This window comes from Rosa chinensis, chromosome 1, assembly GCF_002994745.2.
Source record: "Rosa chinensis cultivar Old Blush chromosome 1, RchiOBHm-V2, whole genome shotgun sequence".
Taxonomy (NCBI): domain Eukaryota; kingdom Viridiplantae; phylum Streptophyta; class Magnoliopsida; order Rosales; family Rosaceae; genus Rosa; species Rosa chinensis.
The window spans coordinates 40,685,940-40,702,470 of NC_037088.1; the positions used below are offsets into that span (position 1 = coordinate 40,685,940).

Sequence of the window (16,531 nt, forward strand, 5' to 3'; positions counted from 1 at the left end):
GTAGAGTTTCTACATCACAACTTCCTGTCTATCTGTAGATGGTAGCGGAATAATATGTAATGATTATTCTGGCCTTACCTTTATTATTAATGAAAAGTCCTGGAGACGCTTTAGTTCAGAAAAAAAAAAAAATAGTTGATAAGTATTTCTAATCTTATTTTCGGATCTGTAATGAAAGTGATACTTTTTTTTTTTTTTTTTTTATCAAAGAAGAACTTCATTAATGAAAATGAAGGGTACAATGAGGAATGGGAACAAAAGCTTCATAATGAACCTTTGCCCACTCTAGATTCCACAATTGAAATCCATACTGACACACTGATGGAGCCAAATTGGCTCCGACTCTAAACACAAAAGAGGTTGACTCAACTTCAAGGCTTCCTTGGCAAGGCGATGTGCAACTTTATTACAATCACGCTTGACAAATCGCCAACTACAAACTAGAAAAGACTTAATTAACTGCTTAACTTCATCAAGAATATGGCCTTCCAAACTCATGTCATCACTTGTATCATGCAAAGTATTCAGCACTGTCAGGGCATCACCTTCCAATTCCAGTTTCGTGAACCCTACATGTAACGCAAATCTGAGTCCATGTAGAAGTGCTAAAGCTTCCATAGCTCTTGGAGATAAATTTGTGACTTGGGGCACCGCCAAAGCTCCCCGTAACTTACCTTGTTGATCCCTAAATACAACGCCTATTCCACTAATACCATTCTTACTATCGGTAGCTCCGTCAAAATTCAGTTTCAAACAGTCCGGGTTTGGAGGTCTCCATGTGGCCAATTCAATTTTCTCAGCTCTTGCCTCCCTTGCTGCTCCTTCACTGCCCACTATGAACTTCTCCTTCTTGGCATTAACTGACTCAAACTGCATATGCCATTCCTCTGTCGCTATAACCAACTCTTCTGGCTTCAAACTCCTTTCTCCATGTCGGTGCAAATTACGATTTCTCTAGATCCACCAAATAATGAAACTAAATGACTCCAGATCACCACTACCAGCAATACTATTAACATGGGAAACTAGATCAATAAAAGAAGGCTCACCCCATGTTTTACACACTTCATTGAGAAAAGAAAGCTTCCACACACTTTTAGGGACTGGACAATCCCAAAACACATGGATCACCGATTCAATAGCTGCTCCACACTGCCAACACGTGTCATCTTGAGCTATTTTACATCTCTGTAAAACCTGACTGCAAGGCAGGTACCCATGCACAGCTCTCCAAAGCAATAGCTTAACTTTGTACGGTATCGTAAGTCCCCAAATTTTCTTCCATATAAACACCACCTTCGAAGAGCTACAACTTGCCATCTCATCACGCCTCTTTGTTTGCAGATCACGAGTAACCCAATAACAAGATTTCACGGTGAAAACACCATTCTTCATGAAGTGCCCAACTAACTTATCCTGTATCGTTCGCAATCCCATTGGCATACTTAAGATCATCTCCGCCTCATGATCAATAAATAATGATCTAATCAATAGAACATTCCACGCCTCAGTCTCCGTGAACAATTGATCCACCATCCAATTTGCTAGTATATTTATCGGGGACACCACCTTGAAACTTGTGGGACACGGTAACCAACGATCAGCACTGATACTAATCTGATTACCATTACCAATGCGCCACCTAGTTCCTCTGTCAAGAACCTGTTTTCCCCACATCAATCCTCTCCACACTGCTGATGGCATAGTCCCCAAAGTAGCATTCAAGAAACAAGTATTAGAAAAGTACTTGGCCTATAGCACTTCACTAACCAAAGATGTACAACCCCCAAAAATCCTCCAAACTATTTTAGCCAACATCGACTGATCGAAAGCTCTTAAGTCTCGAAAACCTAAACCACCATCTTCTTTTCTTCTACAGAGTCGCTCCCAATTACACCAATGGATACCACGAGCTCCTCCACCTTTTCCCCACCAGAATTGACTTACCTTAGATTGAAATTTCTTACACACACCAATTGGCAATTGGAACACACTCATTGAATAAGTGGGAATAGCTTGAGCAACTGCCTTGATTAATACAAGCTTACCCGCTTTTGAGAGGAACTTCCCTTGCCAACCCTGTAGCTGGATATCCAATCTTTCACTCAACTTTCGAAACACCTCTTTTTTATTTCTACCAATTGTAGTTGGAAGGCCCAGATACTTTTCATGAAACTCCACCACCGGAACATAAAGGAACTCTTGTAATTCAATTTTCCGCTGATCCGGAACGTTTAGACCAAAAGACAATGTTGATTTTTGAAAATTGATTCGCTGCCCTACAGCACTTTCATACAACAGCAAGCATTGTTTCAAGTGGATACAGTCCTGATGAGTAGCATTAACAAACAACAAACTGTCATCAGCAAACAAGAGATGAGATATAGAAGGTGCAGATGGGCCAACTCATACTTATTTTTAAGGGCTAAATACTGGTTACTACCCTGTGATTTAGGTCCAAAATCAATTCAGTCCCTGGACTTCTAATTTCATCAAAAACACCCATGCACTTTCAATTTTGATCTAATAGGTCCAATTTGTTAATATTTTGTTATGGGTTCAAGTTATAGTTGGATTATTTGTTGAAAAACTATTTATTTTTAATAGTAGGACTCACTCCTAAATTGACTATGCAAGCCACCTCGACACCACATCATAAAACATAGGCCATATATGAGCCACGTTAACAAGCTAAATAACTTAATTGTAGGAAACTAACAAATTGGACCTATTATATCAAATCTAAAAGTGCAGGGATGTTTTTGATGAAATTCTAGTTCATGAACTGAATTGATTTTGGACCCAAACTACAGGGTAGTAATATGTATTTAGCCCTATTTTTAATCATTATCCAATCCATTGTTTTCTTCTTATGTTCTTCTTTCTGTTCCAATTAATTGTACTAATTTAGCCTTTGCCTTCGTATTTAACTAAACGTAGGACGCTTATATTGGCAAACAGAACCATATATATTGTCACAAAGGTTTGATGGAAATCGATGCACAACTTCAAATGTAGTTCGGACCAATAATATTATGGATATTGTTAGGAAAAAACAATAAGCTGGCCCAAGACTAATCATAATAAAAGGCGAGAGGGGACACTTTTATTGTCTAAGAACCAATCATGAACTTTAAAAAAAAAAAAAAGAACCAATCATGAAGATATGATGGTAATCAAATCCATGCATGCAAGTAACGCCAACTTCTGGGATGTTCCATATGAAAATGCAGAACCTTTTACTCTTTTAGGTCTCGATCAGTTCTTTTCGATCATCTCCAACTTCTGGGATGTTCCATTTGAAAATGCAGAACCTTTTACTCTTTTAGGTCTCGATCAGTTCTTTTCACCTCGACCTGATTAGTAAAGGTACGATTCTAATCAAATCCATGCATGGAAGTAACCCATCTTTCTGGGACAAGATGGGTCTTTAAGATCTCAATATATTTTCCCTCAGATTACGACAACAGTGGTACTGAGTCTCAATGTTGTAAAGAGGCCATGACTACTTACTCAATTTCAGTTTCAAAATTGCTCATTTACTCTATTAAGAGTTTTTTAATTCCATTTACCCAATCTCACATCTATTGACAAGTTCGCCCTCATTTTTATTAATAAATTACACACTCTCTCTCTCTCTCTCTCTCTCTCTCTCTCTCTCTCTCTCTCTCTCTCTCTCTCTCTCTCTCTCTCTCTCTCTCTCTCTCTCTCTCTCTCTCTCTCTCTCTCTCTCTCTCCCCTCCTCGTTGGAGCATCGGACCTTAATGTCTTGACCTGTCTGATTTCGTCTTCCGGTGCAATCTTCCTGAACCTTCAGCCGACGTCGTTTTCTAGGAATGAGAGCTTATGTGGCGTTGTTTTCCATGAGCATCCGGCGTGATTATGTGGATGATGGCAGCGCAATTATGTCGATCACGGTGGCGATGATCAGGATAGGGCTGTTTGTCCTCGTTACCGGGACGAGGTGCTTCCACACGAGCTGCAACTGTCGAATGGAGGATAGGCCCGGCGCGATTATGTGGGTCATGGCCGGCGCGATTATGTGGATCATGGTGGCGGCGTTTAGGATAGGGCTGTTTGTCCTCGTCACCGAGACAAGGTGCTTCCACACGAGCCACATCAGTCGGATGGAGGATAGCCCCTAGATCATATCGTGGAAATTGATGGCCTTCCAACATTTGAATTTCACGGCGGAGGATTGGGTAGTCAACTTACGGTAGTGTTCTCTAATACTACATCTGGAAATTGGTATACTCAACCAGTAAATAGGGACACTGGGATGTTATATGGTGTCGCATTAGATATTGATTCAAACTCCATGTTCACACCAAATGCCAGTTGGTTCCAACAAGCCTTAAACAACATGAGTGGGTATTCGTGGCAATAAAAAAATTATTGGGAGGTAATAAAAATATTACTGGGGGGCAATAAAATATTTATTGGGGAAATAATAAGATTATTGGGGGGAAATAATATGCATATAAATTGATCAATTGTGCCTGTAGTGTATTCATTTTTGTTTTGAGAGTTTATGCATTTAACTGAGAGAGCAATAATATGATTATTGAGAGGCAATAATATGAGTATTGGGGATAATAATATGATTATTGGGGAGCAATAATATGGTTACTGGGTATTATTAGGGGGCAATAAATTCAAACGCCAGAATCCGGTCACCAGTCCGGTAGCCGGATTCCCGTCACCGGAGTCGGTGGCAGGCTACTGGTCACCGGAGTCCGGCAAGGTAACCGACGACTTCTCTCTCTAAGTGAGAAAGAAAGAGAGGCAAAAAAGTCCCAAAAATAAATAAAAAAAGAATTAATTGGGTAATAGGGAAATAATCTCTTAGAGTGTTTGAGGTAAATGGGGTTAAAAAACTCTTAGTGGAGCAAGTGGTCAATTTTTAAGCTGAAATTGGGTAACTGATAATTTCCCCTAATAAGTAATTACAAATAAAAAAGTAGTTTTAAGTATTTGACCCAAAAAAATAAATTACTTGGAACAATTTTTTTTTTTGACCCAGCATGTCTAGGGGCCGGCTAGACTAATCGAGATGGCTAGCTAGCCACCTTCTAACGCCTAGGCGGCTGCCTAGAAGGATTTTTTTTAGAACAATGTTTAGTTTATATTAGAATGATTGACCTAAAATTTAGTTTACTGTTACTCAGATAAGTCAGATTACGACAACAGAAACCCTAAACCTTTAATTTCTTTGAATGATTAGCCTGCAGTTTGTTTGACATCCATGATTTGTTATATATATATATAACTTTGCTCAGGTGCGGATATCCGCACCTGAGAAAAAAGGTACTGATTTCCAGTTCTGACCCACTTTTCGATCATATTATCCGCACCTGAGAAAAAAGGTACCGATTTCCAGTTTTGACCCACTTTTCGATCATATTTTCACATCTTAACCGTTCAGTTTTTAGGTCATAATATATAGATCACATATGCAAAATTTCAGCTAAATTGGTGATCATTCAAGCATCCAAAACTGCGATTTACACGAACGAACTGAATCGGCCGAACCGGAACCGTTCGTGTATATTGTTGTAAATTGCAGTTTTGGATGCCTTAACGATCACCAATTTGGCTGAAATTTTGCATAGGTTATATATACATTAGGACCTAAAAACTGAACGGTTAAAATGTGAAAATATGATCAAAAAGTAAGTCAAAACCTAAAATCCGTACCTAAGAAAAACTGCGGACGTCCGTAGTGGAGAAGCGTTGTGTGTATATATATATAAGTTAGCATTGTAATTCTGTGCACTAATTTTACAAATGCATCAGCATGTGGCTTGGGCCTTGTAGTTTTATAGCATCTTTCATTTGAAAAAGACGCTTTGTTATTATCATATTGAAAAGTAATGAATGAAAGTCCTTGCAAAACTCTCCATTGTTTCTTGTCGATTTTACTTTGATCAAAACATGGTCCTATGGCTGTGAGATTTCCCTGCCAATTAGTTAAAGTTATTCTTTTGTGATATTTGGATTAGAGTTGGTTCGATTGTGTTATTTGTTCGTCGTTGAGTTTTACCCTGTTATTTCCTGTTGATTGGAGTAAGAAATTGAGTGACTGAAACTTGCTTAATTCTTCTACCTTTTCTTATTTTGTCTAAAGATTGTAAACCCGGTATAGCTTTAGCTGTTGGGAAATTCTATAAATTACATGCATCTGTTCTATTTTCTATCTGGTATTGCTCGAGTTTCTAAAGAGCGTTGGCATTTGGTTAAATTCAAGTTAGTACGGAAATCGGTTTTCTAGGCTTTAGTATATATCTCTGTTCAGCTATATATATGATAATGTGATTCCATGTGTGATAGTCTGGAAATTTGATGATTCTACATGACATATTGTTAATTAACTTGAACTAACTGACGAAAACGAAAAGCATTCACATAATTGTGTCAAAAGGATATCACAATAGCAATATTCATATCTGCACCAAACTTAATTAGCGATAAAAATAATTCAACTTTTTTTTTTTTTTTTGGAGAATATCATGTCGATATATTAATAAACTCAGGTCAGAAAGGACCATTACATATTCTCCCTCTACCATCTCTGGGTAGATAAAGAGTTTGTGGTATGCCATATCGATATATAGATTAGATTCGATCATTTGACGATACCCATGCTCACTTATTCAAGAAAGCCTATAAACTATGTTACCAATGACAAGTAAATAGGCAAGTTCAAATGAAAATAAAACGAAATTTTCTCCTTGCCCTTGACACTAGGGCACAGAGGTTTGCTAGGGCAGATGACACTTAGCACTTCTTCAGCAGACACCTTCTTAGTCTTGGAGGGATTCTTGTTCTTTGATCCCAAAGGCCGTCCCTTCTTCTTCTTGGTTGGCTGTGTGTTCTCTTTTGAGATTAAACCTTCCTTTAGAATCAGAATTCCTCCTGGAACTTCAATCAAACCAAGAGATTTTGCAGAGAATTTAGTATAGAATTCCAGGACTTTCAGCTTCTCTAGGAGCTCAGATTTGCCCTCTGATGCTTCACCCTGCAGAACTTGAGTTTCTTTGGGGAAGAGAAAGGGGAAGTTGGCCTGCTGCGCTTCAAATCTATCGGCATCTCCTAAAAAGGAACTAGAGCTAGGGCATCCTTGCTAGTAACCTCAGTATGAGCACCTGCAGTTCGAGTCTTCAAACCTGTATTCCGAATAACAATTGGCTTTCGAGGCTTATTGCCATCAAAGGAGCCAAACATATTACGTGCTACAGGAGGTAATATTGGGGTTTGTACACCCTAAAATTTGAATGCTCCATTGACAAACCTATTATCAGCAAAACCCAAGAATGGTTTCGGCAATAGGAGGCGCAACTGCTCCGTCACCTCAGAAGACTTGCTCGGTGAAACCGCCTAACAAATCATGTTATATCAGATTGCATCTCTTGCATTTACCAATCAAGTTTTCGAAGAAGAAATCTATCTTAGCCACAACTCCAAGAGCAAGCTTTAGGATTTTTTTTTCTAGAGGAAAGGTTTGGAGATTTCATGTGTAACATGAACCCTAATCTTGCCAAAGTTGTCAAATAGCTTTTGATCTATCTCCTAGTAAGTCCCAGCAATGGAGGCCACATTCATGATAGTCTGCATCTCTTCCAGAGCCGGTGGAATATTATTGATTCTCACCCAAAAGTATAGGGTTTCCGGCGGTATAGATTGAGGTGCAACAAAACCATCATAGGCTTGTATGATCACTGGAGCTTTGTTGAAATACCCAGGCCCCCCCTCTAAGCACCTTATTTTGATCCTTACGACAATCAAAAGAGAAGATATACCGGTTTGGAGGCCGATCTTGTACCTTGAATGAGCCATCTAGCACCCAGATACGTCGAAGGTGACGCTGCAAATCCATACTATTGTATGCTTTCCTCGTCAACGGATGAGCTAGCAAGAAAGCTTGAGATCCTCCCTTGGTGGTTCTACCAGCCATGTGGGAGATATCAACAACATCGCCTTAGGCGAGAGCAAGAGTGGCAGCAAAAGTGGTTGTGACATCCTCAATGGAGGTCATTTTGCAGGAGGAGGACGAGGAGGAGGGTGCCATGCATGAGCAAGCGACACTAGGGTTTTTGCTTTTGGAGCGCGGCAGAGAGGCAACGCTAGGGTTTAAAATAATTAAACTTGGAACAAATAAACATATACAAAGACCTAATTAACACACACACACACACACATACACCCAAGCAGATTGCAGTGATCTACGCTAGGGTTATTATGGTGGCGGCCTCCTTGTTTGGGAATTGGGGTTGCAGACTTGCAGTTGGTCTTGCTTCTATGGTGGTTTCCAGCATCCATGACATGGTTCTCTAAGTTCTCTTTTCACCCATCTTTGGTGTCTCATGGTGGTTTGTATGTCCTAAGATCTATCTGAGATCTGCTATATTCGAGTTTCTTTCTCTCCCATCTCTACCAGCAAGGATGCTACACAGTCACTGTGGTTGATTCGATCTCCAGATATGCAAGGTTGTTGGTTTGGATAGTTTTGGTGGTTCTTGCGATGGTGTTGTGTGTTTTACCATCACCGGGGTCTCCAGATTTTGATTTGTTATTATTAGTTTTATTTGAATTTACGTATTTTTACTTTTGGTAAAGGGGAGACCCTCACATGCAGCACCTCGTATTACACCAAAGGAAGAAAATATTGGCATGTCTCCTTCGAGGTCTGGCTTTATTTTATTTTTATTTTTTTTTAGAATAAGAGATCTTTATTGATAACCAAAATTACATAACATGGGAATGACCGGTGGTGGACAAGAACTCCCCACTCTCCTCCCTAAAACCTAAACCAGTTACGGGTCCGTCATCCAGAATGACCTCCTTGAGCCGAAATGGTCCAACCCCTAACCACCTATATCGCCCAACTCCTCGGGCTACATAGAATCCCGAGAATCTTGATACTACCTCATAGACAACCGCCATAAAAACCAACGCCCTCTTCCACACCGTGTCCCAATGATACCAGACCACGTGCAATGAACGTTTGTTAGCACATTGACCATAAGATAAAACCGAAACTAAACCAACCCGTCCCCAAGAATGACACCAAATGCATGGCACCTCAATTTGACCTAACCCTAGCTCAAAAGAGTAGGGACATACTAATGACCAGAAAAGACTAACCAAAAATGAAACTCTAAAAAAGACCAAACCAAAGCTATTACAATCAACTTCCCTCTCTCCAATTTCCCCGCCGGCAGACCACCACCACAACCCTTCGAGCTCATCTCCCCAGAGATACCCAATCAATACCACAAGCCACACTGATACACCTGCTTGTCGTCGGCCGGATCCGGATCTGGAAACAAATCCACTCCAATTCAAACCACTGAGAACCAAGAAGGGAATCACATACATGAAAAACACTAGACTAGCTCTAGTTCCACTTTTTGATATTATGTCACTTTGTAAATGCTACGTTAGAAAATATTTCATATTACTTAGATAACGTTTGTTTATGTCGTATTAAAAATATGGTTGGTCATAATGTGTCATCTTTGTCCATTAATATAATATTGTTTTTAGCTAACAAAAAGCAATAAAAAAAATTAGAAAATATATATTTTAATTGTGTTGTCATACTAGTTCATATCCTTTGGTTTGCCTAGTTGAGTGGTAAATTAAGGATGGTGAATCAATAACGCTCCTAAGAAAAATTTTGGTCTTCTTTACGTGTACTTACTTGGAATAGAAAATAATCATGGATCGGAGACAACTAGAATAGGAGAAAAAATGAATCGGTATTGATTTCGGATGATTTGATTCCAAAATCCATCTCCCCCCTTCGTAATCAAATTCCTTAGTATTCAGGAATCGATTCCTGACGAGGTGAGACCTATACCCATTATGATTCTTTCATGTGTTAGTGAAAGCAGGACTAATTTTATCCGGAATAATTTTGATTCCTTTATATGTTAGTAAACGCATGAATATTTTTACTCCATAATCATTTTCTCTTATTCTAAGCAAGTAAACGTGCCCCAAACATGGACTTCTCTAATCTGAAAGTCATTGCTTTGTAAAAGCTTCTAGCCCTGGTGATACAAGAGCCTTTATTTTTTATTTTTTATTAAATATAAGAGGTTTGAAGTCCGCCCAAGATCACAAATCAAATATCTCTCATCTCTGGGATGTTCAATAATGCTCTCATGTATCAAACCTCCGGCACCAAAAATTATTGGATTAGTTTATTGTATTGAGGCATACCGCAAACAATGACTAATTTAACACCTCTAGACTCCACAGTTTTAATTACTCCATACCAATATAGAACTTTCGCTACCCTTTGGCTTCCTTTGAATTCGAAGGTATTGTTCTACGAAGAGCCAGATCTATTGAATGCCATTGCTTCCGTGAAGAGCGAGCTCTATACCATATTCGAGGTTTTGGGGAATTTTGTTTTCGTGAGGCTTGAAGAAGGAAAGGTTGTGCACGGAGTGAGAAGTCCTAGTTTTCATGAGGTTGAAAGAGTACGTGTACTATGAAGTTTATAACAAAGCAAAGAACTAATGTAGTCCATGAATAAAAATTTCCATTATAGTAAAATATACCGTATTACCATTATGTAGAGTTCAGCTGCGGCCCTAGTCCATACCCATGAACATTCTCCAATGCCTCTGCATCTTGCTAAATTGCTCATGGAAATTGCACACTTATGGTATTGTTTCACAGAATGATTTATACAAACTATTTTTGTAAAATGAAAACAGTAAATTGAGTTTTCAATTTTCAAGATTTTGAGAATGTGATTTTTTTAAAGTAGGTTCAAAACATAAAAAACTACAAAGTCGTATTCGAAATGCCAGCTTATTTCGAGATTGGAATCGCATCTCAAGAGGTCAAGAAATGGTCGTCATTACCCCATTAGTGATACAATCATCGGTTGGTTGGTGGTATCACTGATCAATAAGTGAGATAGTCAGTCAGTTGACGAGAAAACCGGTGATAGTGAAGTCGTTGTTGTATGCACTTTGTAGTTGGTCACTACTCACTAAGCTTAACTGTCAGCAGGTGAGTTGGCCAGTCAAGTGGTTGTGGAGTTGCTTATGAGATGGTGGTGGGATTTATCAGTTGATCGGTGAAGTCGTTGACCACCGGCGTCGTCGGTCGGCTGATCAATGAGATTGCTAATCAATATTGTAATAACCGCTAGGTTGGTGAGGTTGCCAATTATGTGATTGTGAAGTCGCTAGTGAGGTAGTGGTGGAGCTTGTCGGGCCAATGAGAGAGGAGGTTGACAGTCAGGTGGTTACGTAGTCACTGAAATTGAGTTATCCTGTAGAAGGGATGGTTGATTTTTTTTTTTTTTTTAATAAATCATTTTCCAAAAACACCCAAAACAATAATTTGTTGTTGTACAAAATGAAGACAAAAAAATGTATCAGGCATTTTGAGTTTTATAAATTCACTTGTTGCGGTCAAGTTGGTTCTCTCTCCTATTGATCATCTCCATACTCTTTATAGTATTGTGGCAAGTTGTCAAGAGTTCTTGAGCAGGGTTGGAATGTGTCCCTTACCTTCACTTGTTGCGGTCAAGTTGGTTCTCTCTCCTATTGATCATCTCCATACTCTTTATAGTATTGTGGCAAGTTGTCAAGAGTTCTTGAGCAGGGTTGGAATGTGTCCCTTACCCATGTTTACAGAGAGTGTAATTCAGTGGCTAATTTGTTAGCAAATATTGGGCATGGTTATGAGCCTGACTGCTAATTCTTTAGCTCCTCTCCTATTGATGTTGTGCCTCTTTTGGAAGCTGATCTATTGGGGTTGTCTAAGCCAAAATTAATTGTGATTTAGGTTTTTGTCCTTTGCCTTCTGGCATCCTTGTAATAAATAAAAAAAATCATTTTTGAAAAATAACATACCAACCGCGTTTCACACCAATTTTGTATCTCAACAAAAAACTGTTTCCCAAAAACATCACCAACCGCGCTATTTGATACCTTGAAATTCAAACTCAAACAGGCATTGAGCTTACAGACATGAGGATGACACCGATGATATAAGGTACATCAGAGATAGAATCATAGAAAAAGCTCCCCCAAGAACCATTTATACCAACTGCTCACTATGCCTTGTCACTTTCTTTTCTAATCCACTGTTTGGCAGGTCGTCTTGGATTACGTACTCTTTGCTCTCTTTGCTTCCTTGAGCTGGAAGTCCTTTGCTCATTGGTATTATGCCTCCCTGAGGAACCACCAGAATGCATGCCTGACGTGACTGGGGGTTCTCTCTGTTGCTCTTCAGGAGGTTCTTTGGCTGCCACAGAGTTAGAAGGTGCAACTGGTGGTGTAAGAAACATACCAGGTACGATAACAACATTTTTCTTAGGTTCAATTAAACCACCATTTTCTTGCTGTAACTTAAATATGGCCTCAAAGTTCTCTCTTCGGGCCTTCTCTGTATCAGACTGCAGGAATTTCTCACTGTCATCGTCTTCATTCTCATCCAAGCTCTGAATTTAACAGAAATCAATTAGTCATTTAACTTCAGTTACAAGAAATAAACAATATTTGACCTGTGTGGAAAAACTGAGTGTCTGTCGCAATTTAGAGTCCAAAGGCCAACTACGTACCAAGGAATTTATTGGAAACAAGAGCTTACTACAAAATTACCAGATGACCAAGTTACTAACAAAGAAGAAAACTTCAAGCCAAAGTTGACACGGAACTGCCTTCATACATGAGATCCAGTACTTTTCAAAGTATTTCAAGACTTCCAAAACAAATGGAATCATTTCTACATATGCATCAACTAGATCTAATAGAATCAATACATCAAGTTCTGAGACCAGCTCTTACAGTAACCGTGACCATACAAATATATTGACATTTTTTTCTTCGTGTGTCTAGATGGCTAGACGCAATTGAATTTAGAATAGGAATGACTAATGACGGAACCAACCTGATCAATGCTATTAACATAATATTTCTTAATCATGGGTGGGGCATCTTTACCACATTGTTACAATTAATGGATTGGGTATAAATGTAAAATACCAGTCAGTGAATATAATGCGACAATTTTCCTTGAATTGTAATACCAGACAACTCACTACTAGAATACTGAAATATTCATCTGCAAAACCTGTAATTTGTAGTTCATAGTAAGATGACATACAAATTGAGATAAATCATTGCCAACCAAATGAAGCACATGTTCTAAGTCCTGCGCATGAAAGCCTTTGCGACAAACTGGACAGTTTCCCATACTCTCTTCCACAGCTCCTGGTGTATCTAACAACAACAAAGTACTCAATTAAAAAGTTAAAACTAACATTATATCACAGAACTCAGACAACAATTCATTTCAGAAAATAAAAATCTACACATGAATGTCATCACACCAAATGTTTAGCTCGGCCATAACCATAGGACACATTGCAAGTTGTTCTATCCCATCTTGCAATTATTTGCCTTTTTGTTTTAAACAAAAACTTCAAAAGTAAGCCTATAATACGTGGCAAAACATAAAAGAAAAAATGACCATCGCAAGCAATTGCAGCAGCTCATAGAAATCTACGTAGTGAAAGAGCAATGCAAATGGGATCAAAAACATGCCACCAGCATTGCACGAGGCACCAATGTAGAAATTATCAGTATATCACAGTTCTTTCTTGGGAACAACTCACTAGTGCTTGTTTTTCAAAAGACCACCAAACAATAAAACGTTTGTACGTGTATTGGAACACCTACCTTCCAAATCAATTACTAGGTGACTTTTTCACTCAACTATTCAACTAAAGCTTAATGATAATGGGAGAGGCTCTCATACATGCCAAGCAAAAGTAAACAATAAACTCATACACGAAGAAAATTTTAATATTAGAAACAATCGCAACAGTCATCCTGTGCAATCAAGGTTTAGATATTGATAAAATATGAAAGTAATATGCTTATACATTCCATTTTTTCTGGCCATATCATCATGTTTCAATAGTTGTAAGCTTTTAATTTATTTTCAATCTTATCTTGGCATTGTTTTCTAAAATTTCATGAAGTTTTTAATCATATCTGCGGTTTGGTTTTGTAGAACCAACCAGTCTTACCAAAATTCCCAAATAAATCTCATGTAAATAAATTTATATTGCTAAATTGTCCCCTCAAACATCTGGTGATGAATTCAACCCACTAACAAATAACTGTGATCCAAGTATACCTTTGTGATCTCTGGTCTCTCTAATAGAACGCAGATGCGCACTTGATGAGGCGTTGGTTTTTGCTTCTGTTTGGATGCAACTCCACCACCTAATAATGCACTCACTGCCATATTTCAAAACAAAAGGGACATCAAAATTAAAAGAAGAACCGTTATCAAAACTAGATACCAATATAATAGAGTTGCACACATTTATTAAGAGAGACTGCTACCTGTGAAAGCAATGGAAACAAGACATCAACTTCATAAATGGCAAGACTTTACTCTGCTCCTCCTCTGGTACCAAAGGACACAAACACAGAGGACAATCGCCATCAGGGTGATTCATAGCTGAGAGCTTCTCCACTGCTTCCTGGACACATTCAATGAATCAGTCTCCTGCCTCGTTTCTCAACCTAACCACCTAACGTAAGAAGGTACAAATAATTTCTACGCCGCAGCTTTACTGTCATATTTAACAAAAACCTCTCGAATTGACACTTAAACATTCATGAATATCCAAAACTAACACAGCCTGCATTCATCCCTCCGCAAAAGGAAACAAGCAACGTTCCACATAGCAAGATTTTTGGTAATGACAAAAGCAGCAATTACCTCACAAACTGCCACAAGCATCAAACAAGACGATAGCTCGCGTGCTTTTTCTCTTATATAATTTGTAAGATGCTTTTGCCTTTCCTCATCCAGACCCTTTGAATCTATAACATAAATATGCGGCGGTTCCTCCGGATACTACCACCCAAGAAAACACCAAACTTAGCTCAAACAAAAAAAACTGATAAAGAATCAACTCATGAACTCAAAGAACTCTGCTTTTCATTATAATCTATACCTGAGAACCCGCTCGAATTTCAATAACAGCTTCCACAAACTACATCAAACAAAAACGTATGTACAAACAATAAGAGACTGCCCCCATTAAATTACAAAATTGATGGGAACTTTATCAAGTGAAAAATTGGACCTGTTGGGAAGCGACGTCGGCGGTGCGGGGTTTGATGTGGAGGTGGAGATGGGGAGGATAGGAATCGAGAAGGACGCAATCGTCGCCGTAGACTGCTTGCACGGCTTCGAGTTCTGCCGCTACGTCTTCTTCGTGGGCGGCCATTACAATCGTTGGAAGAGATTAGAGAGGTTGCTTCATCTTCTTACAAATGGGGATTCTCGCCCTGGTCTAGTAAAGGTTCGATTTTTGGTTGTGGGGTCTACTCCCTACCAGAGGCTTGGAGGTTGCCGCACACCTGATGGGGACGATGGCATTTTAGACCGGTTCAAAATAACTTGGGTACATGGTCAGTTTCGTCATTTCCTTCAACTCTGTAGTGTTGCTAGTCCATGCGCAAAGCCCAAACCCATGCGGCTGTTTTCCGTTCAATTCTGAATGAGATTCTGTTGACAAGTAAATTACTAAAATGCCCTTTGCAAAGTTTGAACAGGAAGCACATAAGAGGATTGAGCATTCTGTGACATATTCTACATATATGGACCTGAGGAACCTACCTAGGATTTTCCAAATGTGTGATTAAATGTGAAGAACATGCATATTCCTCTTGTTCAAATCTGCTTAATCATAATATATATATATATATATATATTTGACGTTGTGAAATATACAAAGAAACAGAGAAATAATACTATTACATTTCATCTTAGTTTTTTTGATAAACAACTTATTTATGTAATAATATCCCAAAAACTATTTAACATTTTATGGTATGAAACTTAAACAATATATCATTTATTTTATGGCTTTGCTACTATTCTCATACAAGTTGCTTTAAATTCCAAGTCTTCTCATGATGAAGAAGTTTCTCCAGCATGATTTCCTCATATGCTTGAGGCTCTCTTTGACTTCCTTTCCAATTTTGTAGCACATTCTCTGTCTAAACACTTCTGTCTTTGACTCCTTGGTTATCTGCAACTTATTGTATATAGTTTAGGATATACACGCTCCACAATCAAATTAGAAAACGATAAAGAAATGTATGTGAAGGTATGCATTTAGTTAAAGCTACTAATGTTCAGTAAGGTAGGTAAAATGAAATCTTACAAGGAACATTCATGTAAGCATTTTTCATGTAGTAACAAATGCACATTGCGTTCTCTTCTTCTATTACAGCAGCCTTCCTCTTTGCCATTGCGATTTACCTATGTATATGATATGTGAATATATGAGTATTGTTAAAAACTAAGATTATTGACCTTTAATATAATATCTTTATCAATAACCACTGCAAGTGGCATAGTGGTTCTTACCTAGTTGGGTGTGCTCCCCAACCTAGGTTTGAACCCCGAAGCTGTCAAAGTGATCAGGCATTGTGCTGCAATGCACAGTTGGAGCATTTCACATGAACCA

The 16,531-nt window shown here is 38.6% G+C and overlaps 1 protein-coding gene across 2 annotated transcripts; it reads right to left on the bottom strand.

The window, feature by feature from the left end:
* Positions 1-11,879: 11,879 nt before the first annotated feature.
* On the bottom strand, positions 11,880-15,424 carry LOC112181782. Of its 2 annotated transcripts, none has more exons than XM_040512949.1 (7): positions 15,140-15,424; positions 15,008-15,046; positions 14,770-14,907; positions 14,388-14,527; positions 14,176-14,279; positions 13,138-13,244; positions 11,880-12,472 (listed from the first exon to the last, which is right to left on the bottom strand). In XM_040512949.1, exons 1-7 carry the CDS (start codon positions 15,281-15,283, stop codon positions 12,086-12,088), a joined length of 1,059 nt encoding a protein of 352 aa, XP_040368883.1. In that variant the 5' UTR covers positions 15,284-15,424; the 3' UTR covers positions 11,880-12,085. The 2 variants fall into 2 exon arrangements, with proteins under 2 accessions (XP_040368883.1, XP_024175954.1); XM_024320186.2 differs by having other exon boundaries at positions 13,138-13,253; positions 15,140-15,423.
* Positions 15,425-16,531: the final 1,107 nt, after the last annotated feature.

Coding starts and splice junctions, on each gene's coding strand:
- LOC112181782 (XM_024320186.2), bottom strand. CDS start 15,283: ATGGCCGCCCACGAAGAAGACGTAGCGGCAGAACTCGAAGCCGTGCAA. Junction 14,528..14,769: donor TGCTTGTGGCAGTTTGTGAG/GTAATTGCTGCT, acceptor GAATGTGTCCAG/GAAGCAGTGGAGAAGCTCTC. Junction 12,473..13,137: donor GCAATGATTTATCTCAATTT/GTATGTCATCTT, acceptor TGTTAAATTCAG/AGCTTGGATGAGAATGAAGA.